The sequence below is a fragment of the Aquila chrysaetos genome, chromosome 13 (genome assembly GCF_900496995.4).
Source record: "Aquila chrysaetos chrysaetos chromosome 13, bAquChr1.4, whole genome shotgun sequence".
Taxonomy (NCBI): domain Eukaryota; kingdom Metazoa; phylum Chordata; class Aves; order Accipitriformes; family Accipitridae; genus Aquila; species Aquila chrysaetos.
In genome coordinates, this window is record NC_044016.1 from 23,018,166 (window position 1) to 23,030,432 (window position 12,267).

At 37.5% G+C, this 12,267-nt stretch overlaps 1 protein-coding gene across 13 annotated transcripts in view; it reads right to left on the reverse strand.

The window, feature by feature from the left end:
• The window catches only part of BIRC6 (baculoviral IAP repeat containing 6), a 195,149-nt gene that overhangs the window by 155,273 nt on the left and 27,609 nt on the right, over positions 1-12,267 (reverse strand). For all 13 annotated transcript variants that reach the window (XM_030035311.2, XM_030035310.2, XM_041128485.1 and 10 more), the window contains exons 10-11: positions 10,134-11,528; positions 339-488 (exon numbers count right to left, since the gene is read on the reverse strand). In XM_030035311.2, the coding sequence (XP_029891171.1) occupies positions 339-488; positions 10,134-11,528 (1,545 nt within the window). The remainder of the gene's footprint in view (positions 1-338; positions 489-10,133; positions 11,529-12,267) is intronic.

A 12,267-nucleotide genomic window follows, 5' to 3' on the forward strand; every position in this document is an offset into this window, starting at 1 on the left:
TCCAAATAAAGTGCTCAAGCCTATTTAAACTATGAGGGAAGCTCAGTGCCTGCACAATTACCTGTTTTTCCCTGTCTGCCACACTTAAATAAAATGCAGAGATCGGAAAAACAATCAGTTATACAAAATTGGTGTTTTTTTTTAAATCAGGAACTGCTCAAGTGTTATGCTTGTACATAACCAGTGATAGACATATAGCAACTACATAACTCCAGCTTCGGGCAGCAAAATGTATAAAGTAGTATACTATTAAATAACTTAAAATCATCTTAATATGCAACTTCCAAAAATTACAAAAACATTTTTACTTATGATACATTTAAACACATGCAATTTACCTGTAATGCCTGGACTAGAAGGGTTAGATAAGGGCTTGGTGCCTTCTGATGACTGTTCTACACTTTTGGAAAGGGATCCATCTACAAGTATATCAGCTTCATCTATGTCATCGCAGGTCCCTCCAATCTGAAGGAAATGAAGTTCTCCACCTAAAATCATCACAGACAACAAAAGAAGGTTTAGACAGGCATACAGCTAAACTCAACTCACAAGACAGGCTTGCAGTTAAAGTGCTACACAATTATGAGAGTAATTATGCAAGACCTGAAACCAGTAAGATTACACAGGAATACTCATTTTGCTTTACTACTACAAATTTTTTCAGAGTAAATGCAAAACAGAACTACAAGAAAACTGACTACAGTTGTGAATGGGATCAAAGGGAAATAAAAAATATTAGGGGGGAAGGGGGTTAAAAGGTAATTAACTAAGGAAACCTTAATAGAAACCCAAATTCATAACAACTATGACACTTTCCATAATCCAAATTATGTTTTTAAACAGAAAATATTCCATCATGTCAGCTGAAGGCCTACACTACCTCATTTGTACAGGCTGCATAAATTCCCTTTTAAAGTTCAATATTTGAGAATTGAAGAATCACTTCCTCACTGAACTCTCCTAACTAAGGGGCTCTTCACAGTATTTCATCAAACCAGGAATTACAGCACTGATCAGGTCAACAGTCAAAAGAGCAAGTCCAAAATTTTCAACAGACACAATGTTTTGATGGAAGCTTGATATCATTCAAGAAGTTTCCCATCATTCACAGAGAAGTCACTGAGAGGGAATGCTCAATTTTACATAAGGCTGGGGAGAGGGGAAAGGCTGTTAACAGTTTCAGAAGTTACAAAAACAGTAATCAGTAGGATTTAAATAGAGAGGAAAATCCTAGGGTAGGCCTTCCTTAGTTTTTCTGAAAATTGATTACAGACTGTCCTTCAGCATCTGACTAATGTTATGACAAACACTGTTATGCAAATTATCAAGGTAATCTGAAACAAACCAACCTGAGATAATATACGTAATAAAAACCCAAGATAAAAGCATAATCAGCAGGTACCTGTTCTGAATCGAGGGGAGCGAAACAGAGCGATAGAGAGGCGCAGCGAGGCAGAGAGCAAGCATGAGAGGCACAGAGAGAAGACATGTGAGAGGCACAGAGAGAGCTGGTACAGGTGTTTTTCTGGATCTCAGTAAGAAAGGCACAACAACAAATGGCTTAAGAAAATAGCTGTTTTAGCAAGACAGAATAAAAAGAGGAAAATAATAGCTCAAATGACCAAAAAGGAAGAACCTCTCCATGGACAGGATCGGTGCAGTGTGCCATGGGAAAATCCACCCAGGGTCTGGGTGATGCTGCATGAAAGCAGGACTCCCAGCATCTGAAGGGACATGAGATTTTCTCACTGTCTATATTTCTCTTTTTATTCTATCTTATTGAAACAGCTATTTCATTAAGCCATTTGCTGGTGGGACCTTTCCCACTGAGATCCAGTAAGAAGCCTGTACTGCCCCTCTCTCAGCCCCAACCTACCCTGCCCCAGTGCAGAACAGTATATCCCAAGTAGATCCCAAGAGTGGAGAGGAAAAAAAAATAATTCTAGCAAATAACACTTATAATGAATGTCCTTCAAATTCAACAGCTCACAAATGAACAATTTTCCTCAAAAAGAATTAGGTACACATTAAAAGACACAGACCTTGACAGCTTCATTTGGTAATAAGCCAAACGTCAGTTTGTTTCCCATTCTGTTTACTGCTCAAAGATCAATAATCAGAATGATCTCAGCGATCAAAACCAGATAATCTGTCCTGGAAATAAAGTACACCCTCATGCAATGGAAGTTCAACATATTGACTTGCACCATCTGCCAGTTTTATGGCTCACAGCAGGAGAAATACTGAAGAACTTCAGAAAGCTGTGGGTTTTTCTAAAGGAAAGTTATGCCAAGGTCTCACTTATTCTGTAGATGGTTGGGTAGGGTTTGGTCTTAAAGAAACAAAACTTTGGTTCTCAAACCAAGTTTCCGAGTTTCTGTCACTAATCAACAGCAGCAAAAATTATCCTTACCATTTTATCTATATTACAAGAGGAAGAGAGAGTCACAATCCCTGCATTCCTGAAAACTCCAACACTTTTCCAAGAATTTTGTGCTAAACTTGAGATATCTCACTTCCTCATATTTGTTTTTAAAAAAGCTTCTGGGAAGAAGTTTATCGTGAACTTCAGTTATATACTATTAGCCTACAAAATTTTTAGTGCTTATGCATGCTTTCCAAAACCCTGCAGGTGGCTTTGCTTCTGTATCACACAGGAGGCATTTGTTCTCCTAGAACATCCAAAGACAACCTTCTGATGATCCATGCTTAATTATTAATTTCAAAGACACCATAGTTACTATAGTAAAGTACCACCAAAAAAAAAAATCTGTGCGAAAGTCAATGCTGGTGGGTTTTTTTTGTTTTTTTTTTTTTTTTTTTTGCATTACTACTGGCTTATGGTACGCACTACTACGCTGAAACAGTGACTCATCTGGTGCTTTCTAATGCTAGCCAGGTAGCAAACATTGTAAGTAATAGTTTATCGGAAAACTTCTCTGCTTGCATCACTTTGACAGAGGCAATAAATGCTTCTGTTGCACTACCAAGAAAGTATGAAAGCTGACACTGACTTACTCAGTGATCACAAAAGAGGATAAATTGGAAACCACATCAATATACTTCCTGAAAATAACAGGTAACACGTTCAAAACATTGTTAATTTAATTCTGAATTGTATTTAAAATCCGTAATTTGCTTGGACACGAGAACCTGGTGGGTTATATACAACAGAACATAAGAATCATAAATACATCCAAATAAATCCCAACCTTCCTTCTGGCAAAACAGTTATCAGTTCCAGGAAAGCAGCAATGGCACAATTTAGAGAACATGTCAGAGACCAGGCCACTGCAGTCAAAGCCAATCTGCTGACATGTTCAGTATCCTGAACATAACCTGCAGGGGTCTGGAAGAGTGACACAATTGTCGACAGCAAATAACAACACAAGGGCATAGTTGAACAATACCTGAATAGTTAAAGGAATTAAGAAAACAAGCCATACCACAGGAAACTATCCAGTAAACAACTTATAGTCCTCCTCATCTTACCACTGGCCTGTAGAGAAAGGGTAGCTCTAAACATACTAGTTCAGAACACTTGAAAAATGTCCTCAGGAAAGCTTCCCCAAAACCTCACTCCAACAGAATTTACGCTATTCTTGTAATTTTACAGCTGAAATCTCCATGCCAGCTTATGAAAAAATAGAATGCAATTGAATAGGGACAAGTGAAAGTTACTATGCCTAGCAAGAAATAATTAAATACACTATTACAGGATGAAGAAAAATCAGATAGCCAGCAGTTCTGTAAAAGAGGCTCTCGTGAGTCAGAAGATAAACCTGATTCAATTTCCTGCGCAAAATTGCAAACATCCCACTACGTATACGCACACATGGTATGTACAGACTGCAGAGCTGCTAAGGAATTCTTCTGTTCCATTCAAAGACATCTGTAGGATTACTGTGCCTGATTTTGGGTATCTCACCAAGAAACATGTGGACTGAGTTGAGCAGGTCTTTTGGGAGGAGAGAGTAAGGGTCTGTTCTCTTTCAATGCCCCTGAGAAAAGTTTAAAAGGATTGGAGATATTCAGCTTAAGAAAATAAATGGTTCAAGGAGGACAGTACCCAAAGAAACTCTGTCTTCCCGTCCTTTTTTGAGGCAATCTCTTTGCCATGTTCATAAAATATAGTAATGACTCCAATCAGCAAAGATGATACCAGCTAAACACTAGGGGAAGGAAAAAAAAACAAAACAACAACATCATCAAGCAAGCAGTAGAAGAAATTCCATGAGTAGGCTGTTAAATCTCCATGTTGAAGATCTTCCAAAACAGGCTGATCAGTACTCTACTTCTGAATGGGTAAGTGAAATTGATGCTGACTTGAAGATGATCTCTTAGCATCACTATCAACACTAATTCTGATGTGGAAAAAACTTGACCTCTCCCCAGTCCCATTAGACCCCATTGCCTATGAAGGCAGAAAATTGAAAACACTAAATTGATTCCTGAACTTCAAAGGCACCAGCACACAAGGCTGACAAAGCCTAATGACATGGTAGAGACAAGTAAGATATCCAAACAAAACCAGAAAAAAGCTACAGAGAGTAATTAATACAACTCGAGAAAAAAATGTTATAACTGAAAGGTACAAGATTTGGGGCCATCCACTTCTGCCAGGCTTGCAACAAGAAATATTAGCACAGACAACTCACTTCTGACATACCAAACTCCAGTCTGAAAAAAACACTCTCTCCAACAAAGGGGAGTGACTAGCATCCTGGTTTCAGCTGGGATAGAGTTAACTGTCTTCCTAGTACCTGGTACAGTGCTATGTTTTGAGTTCAGTATGTGAAGAATGTTGATAACACACTGATGTTTTCAGTTGTTGCTAAGTAATGTTTAGTCTAAAGTCAAGGATTTTTCAGCTTCTCATGCCCAGCCAGCAAGAAAGCTGGAGGGGCACAAGAAGTTGGCACAGGACACAGCCAGGGCAGCTGACCCAAACTGGCCAACAGGGTATTCCATACCATGCGACGTCACATCTAGTATATAAACTGGGGAGTGTGGGGAGCAGGGCGGGGATCACCGGTCAGGGATTAATGGGGCGTCGATCGGCGGGTGGTGAGCAATTGCACTGTGCATCATTTGTATATTCCAATCCTTTTATCATTACTGCTGTCACTTTATTAGTGTTATCATTATCATTATTAGGTTCTTCTTTTTCTATTCTATTAAACTGCTCTTATCTCAACCCACGAGTTTTACTTCTTTTTCCAATTTTCTCCCCCATCCCACTTGGGGGGGGGGGGGGGGGGGGAGCGAGTGGCTGCCTGGTGCTTAGTTGCTGACTGGGTTTAAACCAGGACAACTAGAAAAACTCTTGTTATAATGTAACACTGCAGACAAGAATTTAGGAGAATGATGTATATAGAAAAGAACATGAAAAAAAAGAATAATCACAAAACAGGCACCTCAAACAATCAGCAAGATACAAATGTACATGACAGGTTACATTCAGTGTTCATGGTCATCTTGTACAGCTTCCAACTCTGACTAATTCAGAAATAGACCATATCTGAAAGAACTGATCCAATGTGATCTAGGAATTGATAATGCATGAGAAGCTGATTATGGAGCTTCAACTGGAGCTGGGTCTTTTTGTCTGTCAGCTCTGAAGCAATATAGGCATAAAAGAGACCTGCTAGAACAAAAAAATTACTGGAGTTCTTTCTTACGATGAAAACATGTAGAAAAACTTCTTTTTTCCCCCTGCTTTTCCCCAAACTACTTCCAAATAATAATTGAAATGAAAATATAACTAAATTAATTTAGGCAACTACTGAAGAACCACTTCTTAAAAATCAAATTGACTTTCTGTTGAGAAATTTTTTGCTAGATGTAATGCAGAGACAAATACTAGCATTTTCAACAAGACCCAACAGGGAAATGATTTACTGTAAAATCTTCACTCAACACAGACATTCAAAAACTACATTTGTGAAAGAATAAGATTGCAAATTTCAGGTGAGCATAATCCAGGTATGCTTCACTCACTAGAAGGTACTCAAGCACTCAAACACATCATACATATTTTAACACCTACTCAATCAGTCTGGCAGGGAAGTACCTGCTTCACCACAACAGAATGAACATTTCCACTTTTTGTAGCATTTGTTTGAAATGCCACCTCACTTTCCTATTTGATAGTATTTCTTCAGAGGGCTTCAGACACTTAAGTTCGTAACTTGACAAGGCAGAACATCAGTAGCAGTGAAAGACAGAAAATAGACGATTCTTAATGATCTTTTAAAAAAATACTCCCAGAAACACACGTATGCACAATTTTCAAAACTGCCAAAACAAAATTCAAGCAGAGATTTGCACCTTTATGTTAGATAAGAAAAGGAACACTTCAGACATGTTCATTTTTCCACCTCATTCCATATTCTAAAGCAAAGTTCAACAAAATTGCCTGAATGGCAAACAAAGTTGAACAGCTAAACTAAGGAAACAATCCAAACCAAACCCAAGAAAAGAAAAAAGTTGAATGTATACTGTGGACCATTTTCTTAAGTGATTTTTGGTAGGACTGTAATTTAAAAAAAGAAATATAATTAGATGAAAATTGAGATATAGAGAAGGTGGTGACAACTGTAGTTCTGGAAATTTATGCATCCAAACCAAACTATGTCTGATCCTCTTAAACACCAGATAATAGGCTTCAAATATCATCAAAAGACCACCCTACAGCTGTAACCCTATTCGAAAACACTATCTGTCTGCATAGTTTTATAATAAAGAATTTTACTTGGTTTGGATGCTACAAAAGCAGAATTCAAGCTGTTTTATACTAATGACACAAGACAAAACATTTAAAACCCCCATATGATAACACACAAAGGACTGCTAAGAGGGATATTAACTACAGTCTATCTTGGCCAAGGGGAAGAGAAGAAAGCCGAATACAGAGATTAAAGTCCACTACGTTTGCATAACAACTGGAATCAAGAATATACTTGCACACTTCCTCCCAGAGGTCAGCTCTAGGTAATCCTTGCAGAAACAGAGAAGCACCCTAAACTGACACCAAGAGATAACATTTTGAAGCAGGATAAGAAAAATTATTCCCAACTCAAAGCTGGATGATGTCAACTACAGGTCTAAAACACCTTTACATAAAACCCCTCAAAACCTGAAACACCCATTCACACATAGGTTTCTTTTCAGTTATAACTTAATGGCAGCTATGGGAAAAATTATATGATATACCAATGAAAATAATATGTCAACAAGCAGGAACAGCAGGAAAAAAAACCCAGGCTCTTCTGCATCCAAAACTTTCAGACACTAAGACACTAAAGTACCTCTTTGCCTATGCCCACCATCCAAGCAAGTAAACAGGAAAGAATATACTGCTCAGCTTACAGTCTTGAATAGTTTTCCAACAACATCCAAGCATTTCCAGTGCATGTAGGTTCCAAATCTTCTACTTAACATTTTCACTTACGTCTTTGCACTAAAAGCCACTTGCTAGAAGTATTAATGTTGAATACATCAGTGAATATGGCTATTCTACTTTCAACACATCTTCCTAATGCTGTCAGAATGCAGGCACCATCCCGTAAGTGGCAGTAAATATAGAGAAGCATATATATATATAGATTTTGGAAAAAGCCTAAGAAAACTGCATTTAAGAAAAAATAATAATAAAAAAAAGTATCTTCAGCCACCTAGCAGATAAGCAAGCAATTTTACCCACTTACAGCAGAAACACTGAAGGATGATTATGATTCAGCACAACAAAAATTATGTAAAACCTATTCTTTGCATCAAGTTATTCAAATGTACAATAAGATATAGGATAAAAAAAAGTATATTAATAGTTGATCTTTCCGATTTGCTTTTCCTTTTAGTATTCCTGAATTTCATGCAGTACAGTTATTTATAAACATTTAAGATCAAGTCACTCTTTACAAAGCTTCATATTTTGGCATAAACATTAGGACTCTAAGGCTTCAGACAGATCTAGTATCAGACCCTGAAATCCAGACTTCTAACGGACATTGATGCCAAAATAGTTGTGATGGCTTTTGACTTAATTTCTCAAAAGTGAGAAAAATTATACCAGGTGAAGTGACTGAAATGTTAAAAAAAGGAATGAAAATTGAAAGCTTCTAAAGACATTTAAACAATGAAAATAATGAATTCTGAAGTTCATTCTAATTTGGTTGCAGAGCAGAAAAATCAAGTTCCAAATAGAGGTGTAGTGGGTGTAAATAAAAGATAGGAATAATCAATGAATAAAAAAACCTGAAGAGGTAGCAAAGTACTATATTCAAAAGAGAAAACTTGAGGGCAGAGGGATACCTGTCACATATAGGACTACAGAAGAAAAAACCAAAACCCCAGTCACCTTAAAGGCAGCAAGAACAAAAGAAGTCACAGCAAAGCTATTTGTAAATTACTAGATTGATAGTATAACACTCTCAGAGAGAAAAAATACAGAGATATTTACTGAAAAAGCAGAATGATGTGCTTGTCTATTATGAGGAAGATGAAGTATTCTCCAGTCAGTAACGGAGGTGGTGGTTATCTAGGCAGAAGAGACAAATACTCCTACACACACACACAATAAATGCTCCCAACTCAGCAGACCTGCATATCTTACACTCAGAGTCCCAAAACAGGTTTAGATAATACCAAGTGCTACATGAATATAATTACCATACACAATAACACTGGATGGGAAAGTACCATGCACAGTAACAATAAGCCCTTTAACTTTTATCATTAATCTTAAAACACAAGACAGAATAGATTTGATGTAAGAAAGAAATGAATAGTAGCACAATTCTGTAGAAAAAAACCTTAGCAAGGTTTGGGTTTTTTTTAAATGACATTGCAGTTTGATCAGCAAAGTATAGGTAAAAACATTATGACATGGATATGATATACTAACAGTTTTCAAAAGCAATTAACCTTTCAGTTAGAGCTCCATTTTAACTAGGAAAAACCATGCATTATTAAATAAATCTAAAACAGTTTAACAGACATTTCTTCAAAAGCAGTTACCAAAAGGGAACAATTTAGTAACTGTGAATGTTTCCATTGGGAATCTGCAAACATAAATACTACTTGCTAACATGTGATGTTTTCATCCATACTAAAAAGCAAATCTAAAATCTCCACTGCTAAAACTCTTGGTGGGTAAGTGATAAGCACAGGGCCCTTAACAGACAGGAGATTTTTACAATAAGCTTGACTTCATCTGGTGGAAATAAAGAGGTAGATCTGGTATGAGTTTAATAACCCCTTATAGGAGGACTGTGTAATCAACATGACACCACCATGAAAGAAGCAAATGTGTCAATTTAAGTTTGTCTAGTAGAGATAAAAGTTCAACATGATATTGGTGGGAGTTCATCTGAAATGTGTGAACCATCCCATCAGCTTAGCCCCTCTGAGAGGCTAAGTGTTTCCACCAGAGCTGCATTCAAATGCAGGAGAACTAAATGAGACATTGGTGCATGGAGGAACTCAGCTGGATGACAGCCAGAGCTGTTTCCACTGCCCCAATGTAACACAAGGAAGAGGGGAGGTGTCTGGTGGTCTAGGTACTTCTGTGAAGTAGCAGTTGCCTGGACTTGAGTTACACTCCCCTCCTACCTGCCTCCTTCCCCCAAAATATCTTGTGTTCATTTTGAAAAAGATTTAAGAATCCTGCATGGATAGTCTGGCTCTCATGCTCAAGAAAGTGTAATCCCAATTGCAAAAGGCTGAAACAGAACCAGCAGCCCTATCTGAAAGAAGATAAAACTGACCACTCGAATAAGGTGTAAAAGCGTTATCTTCTTTACCCTCTTGAATATGGCCAATTACAGACAGGAGACATTTTTCCGAAATGTGGATCTCTAGCACAGAAATAATTACATACAAGAATTACTTGTATTTGTTTTAGATTTAAGAAAATCCGTGCCTCTACAAGAACAAATTTCTTTAGACATTAAAATCTACATTTAAGATGAGGAATTAACTAGAGTCCATGGTCCCTAGAACAGAATTAAACTGTACATAAATTCAATGGAATTTGCCTATTACTATTTTGAAACTTAGATTCTAACATTCTATAATATTATCCAAATACAGTCAAATCAAGCATTAAAAAAAATTTTAAAGAAAAGTCTTACCTTTGGTGCATGCACATAATCTGTCTGTGCCCGAACAGTATATCACAGAGACAAACATATCTGGTTCCTCAGTACCCTCTTTTTTAGGTGGCTCCACTTTGGCCAGAATTTCAAAGTTCGAAAGATCTAGTATTTTTACATATCCTCCCTGAGTGGTTATTACCAGGTGCCCAAGAGTAGAGATCTCAGATCTTCTCTCTCTCCCACTGCCATTTTTAGAAGTTAATTGTATTTCCTCTACAGGCTCCTCACAGTCATCCTCTCGATTATCCAATATATCTGGTGGGAGCAAAATCATTGAGGTAATTGTGTCTTGGGGGTCTTTGATATGCTGGATTTTTACCGGTTCCTCCTCTAGAGTAACTATTCTAGTGGCATAATTCATCTTATAAAGCACTAGGTATCCACCACTAACACTTCTCTGTTCTGGTTGAATTATTAAAGGAGTTGGTACATCTGCTGGTGACTCATGTTGGATTACATCAATACTCGTGCCATTCACTACAGCAAGACTTGATTCTAGTTCCCCCTTCCTTCTATTACATAGTGCCGAGTTTAATTTATTTAAATTATTCAAGGCCTCTACTTGATTTATTGCACTCAGAGATTCGACAGGACAAGTCCGCAGTCCTACTAACAAATGAACTCCATCTGCACAAGGAGTGATTGAATCTACACACAGGTTCTCCTCCTCTGCAAACTTTGGCAGACGCAGGCACTGAACCAAAGTCCCAGGCTTGGGAACCATAGAGCTCCACTTGTCCGAGTCTGGAGAAGTTAGGTTGGCTGCAGCATCTGCAAACTGCTGAATGTAAGTCACAGGTGGATCCTGTAACAGCAACTGTTCCTGACTGTCCAGCTCCATTTCAATGATCTGTGGAACTGTGAAACCATCATCATGTATACTTTTACTCATAATATTGTTCATCTGTGAAAAGAGTTTTCCTGCTTTTTCATCAGACTCCTTAATGCTGTATAGCAGCAATACAGGTAAAGTCCTCCTTACCAGAGGGGAATTCAGTTCTGAATTAGTGCAGGATTCATTGTCAGTTGATCCCTGTTCCGAGACACTCTCACCTCGAGTCCTACTTAAGCCATCCAGTGACCTCTGAGAGTTACTGCTAACAGGAGAGGTAGCAGGTGATTTGTATGTTAATAGACCTCCAGCTAATAAACAAGGAAAGGGAATGTTGTGTTGTTCTAGATGTTTTTCCTTCATCTTTTCACTCTTACAGTTGGCCAAACAGGGATTTGCCCCAAGTTCTTCTAGATCCTTAACCGTGTCTTCCAGAACATTTGCAACAATTTCCCACTGAAGTTTTTCAGGTTGCTGAAGAATGCTGAGAGCTGTTATATCAAGGCTGACTTCCATAGTTTCTTTTTGTGATGTATGCCCTTTAAAACAAAAATGTTTAACATAATATATGTTCGAAAAAAAGGAATCATATTGCATATATTACGGACTTATCCTTGTAATTAAGCAACAAAAAGTCACTGCTCTACAGTTTCAATATGTTAAAACATTCCATATGTTCAAGATTTCATAGTCAAGAAACAATAGAAGAGGCCCAGAAACATTCCTTCCACATAGACTAATGGTTCTCCTAATTTTATAAACAAGAGTGAAAGTAAAGAGAACTGGACATTAGCCTTTGTAACAAGTCTCCCAGTAAACAGCATTATCTACCTATTATTCTACTTAGGCTAGACAACCATACTGAAATCCAACTAATGTAATCAACTCAATTCATGTTCTGCCACCTATTATTCTCCTTCCTTCCTAGACAATCCAGTACCATCAAAAATCTACAGATCTGCAGATTCATTCTCCAATTTTAGTTGAAAAACATGTCATTTTACACTAAAACTTGATACTTCCCACCATGTAGGAGACCACCTAGTAGAAAGAACTCCAAGCTATTATAAAACAAAACCCAGTAAAAACTTAAGAGATAGCCTGATCAAATTAAACAGGAATAACAATGAATCAGAAGAGTTCAACTAAGTAATGTATAGATTTAAAAGATTATAAAGGACACTGTATAAACCCAGATTAAGAGGTGACTTAAGCATAAATGACAGAGCACCACCTTTGCTAATACTTCTGTTGAAAAAAATCCTTTTTACATCTCAA